Source organism: Protomyctophum parallelum, assembly GCF_964188405.1.
Source record: "Protomyctophum parallelum genome assembly, chromosome: 14".
Classification (NCBI taxonomy): domain Eukaryota; kingdom Metazoa; phylum Chordata; class Actinopteri; order Myctophiformes; family Myctophidae; genus Protomyctophum; species Protomyctophum parallelum.
This window is the reverse complement of record NC_139709.1, coordinates 32,695,420-32,698,281: the sequence shown is the minus strand read 5'-3', so window position 1 is coordinate 32,698,281 and position 2,862 is coordinate 32,695,420. Positions and strand designations below refer to the sequence as shown.

At 44.1% G+C, this 2,862-nt stretch overlaps 1 protein-coding gene across 1 annotated transcript; it reads left to right on the top strand.

Annotated features, from left to right (window-relative positions):
- Window positions 1–281: 281 nt before the first annotated feature.
- On the top strand, window positions 282–2,203 carry LOC310871257 (E3 ubiquitin-protein ligase TRIM35-like; the record flags this gene model as incomplete). The annotated part of the gene is made up of 2 exons (XM_083782746.1): window positions 282–1,700; window positions 2,192–2,203. The coding sequence occupies 2 exons, from the start codon at window positions 282–284 to the stop codon at window positions 2,201–2,203; spliced, it is 1,431 nt and encodes a 476-aa protein (XP_083638872.1).
- Window positions 2,204–2,862: the final 659 nt, after the last annotated feature.

Below are 2,862 nucleotides of genomic sequence, written 5' to 3'. Positions count from 1 at the left end.
GATTACTGCATGTTTTGGCTTTTGTGATTGGGCCTTCAGGCCTTTCACATTGAAATTGGACAATGACTATTCTAAACGGGAGGAGAGGTGTGAGGGGGTGTGAGAAGATGGGAGGAGGTGCAGGATTCTAAGTGTTATTGCAACACCTCCGCCCCCTGCCAGACTCCTGAATATAAAAGCCTCTTTCACCTTCAGCCCAAACTCACAACTTGCAGTCTTGCAGTGAGGGAGGACACTGTCTTTCCACAGCTAGTGTTTGTAGTGCCAAACAGCTGAGTCTAATGGCTTCCAACAACTCGTCTTTTTCAGAAGAGGATTTTTCCTGTTCTGTGTGTTATGACATCTTTAAAGATCCTGTTCTCCTGGCGTGTAGCCACAGCTTCTGCAAAGCCTGCCTGCAGGAATGGTGGAGACAGAAAGGAACAAAGGAATGTCCAGTGTGTAAGAAAAGACATAAAAAGAAAAAATCTCCACCCTGTAACCTGGTTCTGAAGAACCTGTGTGAGGCCTTCATACAGCAAAGACCTTCAAAGCGTCAGAGAACTTCACCTGGGTCTGAGGATCTCTGTGGTCTGCATGCTGAGAAACTCAAACTGTTCTGTCTGGAATGTCAACAGCCAGTGTGTGTTGTGTGTCGAGATTCTGTAAGACACACCAACCACAGTTTCAGACCCATCGATGAAGCTGCTCTGGATCACAAGAAGGAAGTCCAGAAATCACTGAAGCCTTTACAGAAGAAACTGAAGATGTTTAATAACGTTAAAATTAAAAGTGACCAAACAGAAAAACACATCAAGGTCCAGGCCTCGCTCACAGAGAGGCACATTAAGGAACGGTTTAAGAAGCTTCGTCAGTTTCTACAAGAAGAGGAGGAGGCCAGCATCGCTGCACTCAGGGTGGAAGAGCAGCAGAAGAGTCAGATGATGAAGGAGAACATTGAGGGTCTGAACAGAGACATATCAACCCTTTCACACAACATCGACGCCATAGAGAAGGAGCTGAGAGCTGAACACATCGCATTCCTGCAGAACTACAAGACCACAATGGAAATGGTCCGGTTCACACTGCAGGACCCACGGACGGTCTCTGGAGCACTGATAGACGAGGCCAAACACCTGGGTAACCTGACCTTCAGAGTCTGGGTCAAGATGTGGAACATTGTCTCCTACAGTCCCGTCATTCTGGACCCCAACACTGCCTATCCAGGCCTCGCCCTGTCAGACGATCTGAGCAGTGTGACTCTGAGCAGTGTGACTCAGATCTATGGATATGTACGGCCGCTTCCTGACATCCCAGAGAGGTTTGACCACATGTCCATTGTCCTGGGCTCTGAGGGCTTTAACTCGGGGTCTCACAGCTGGGACGTTGAGGTCGGGGACAATACATGCTGGCGACTGGGTGTGCTAGCAGAGTCTTACCAGAGGAGTGGAGTGGGAGAGGGTCAACGCTGGTGTGTAGAGTTCTATCACGGCAAACACACGGCAGGGTCCGTGGCGGGGTCAGCCACCGTCAACCTCTCATTGAAGCGGAAACCTCAGAGGATCAGAGTCCAGCTGGACTGGAACGAAGGAAGGCTGTCATTCCATGATCCTGATGCTAACACACACATACACACCTTCACACACACTTTCACTGACACACTCTTTCCATACATTTTCACGAATGACCACAATATCCCGCTGAAGATATTACCAGGGAAGGTCAGTGTAAGTGTGGAAAAAACACACCGAAGGGCGAAAGTTTTTTTTGTTAAATAAAGATGACAGGGAGCAAACATATCACGTTCATTCACATTCACTTGTTTTCTTCCAGAGTAACTGTGGAACAATGCAGTTAGAAATGATGAGACATTTAGGAGCATTTAGGGAATATTTCTCAGTTTATAATCTATATGGTTGTGTTGTGGTCAATGATACCTCCTTCCAATGATAGTCACATTAACAAGTGTTTCCTTACTTTCCTAAAGAAGGTTCACCCAAATTGATAGGCCTACGTATTTGGCCGTGGATCCCCTTCTTAAAATATGATGTGCTAGGAAACCCCATATCACCTAGAAGAGGACATTCTGATTATTCCTGTGTGAACTTGTGTCTAATTATCAGTTCGTTTTAATATTAGATTTCCTTTACTGTAAATTGTATTCATGCTCACTCAACTGATGTCCTGTTTAGCTGTTTTTCTTTTCCTACAGTCTCTTAAATGAGACGGGAGACTATAGCTGTTACTGATGTGTAATGGAACTGCATTCCTGATTAAAGTGGTTCTATAGAACAACGATCTGAAGTCATGGTTGTTTTTTATAGTGAGGTAGTGGATGCATGTGTGATTCTAGTCTAGTCTTCTTACTGCAGGGTGTGAAGTTGTTTATTTGAAGTAACAATGATGTTCATAATGAATGTAATCAGAATAATTTTCAACATTTCGGTAGTTTTGTGCATCACAAATGAAGCTCAGCTACATTTAATTTGATTTATTCGCACAATAAAAAACAGTACAAAAAGGTAACATCATTAAAAGAAGCGGGGGGGGAAGTGCAGGTGAGAAAAGAAACACATACAGGGTTTTCACCTAAGATAAGTTAGACAAAGTAATCAAACGTAAGGTATGACAAACAACAAATACAACAACAAATGCAATGTGTGGGTGCGTTAGGTTAGTGTATGCGTGTCTGTGTATGCAGAACAAGGCTACATTATCTCTCTGCTGTCAGGAAGAAACCCCCTAACTCCAAAATGTTAATTTTTCAGGAAATGAACAAAGCAATAGTACCTCATCAATGTTGTGACTTTATATAGTGCATGAGAGGGAAAGACGTGGTGGAATTAGCTGCTTTAGCAGACAGTTTGAGGGTCCAATGGAGTT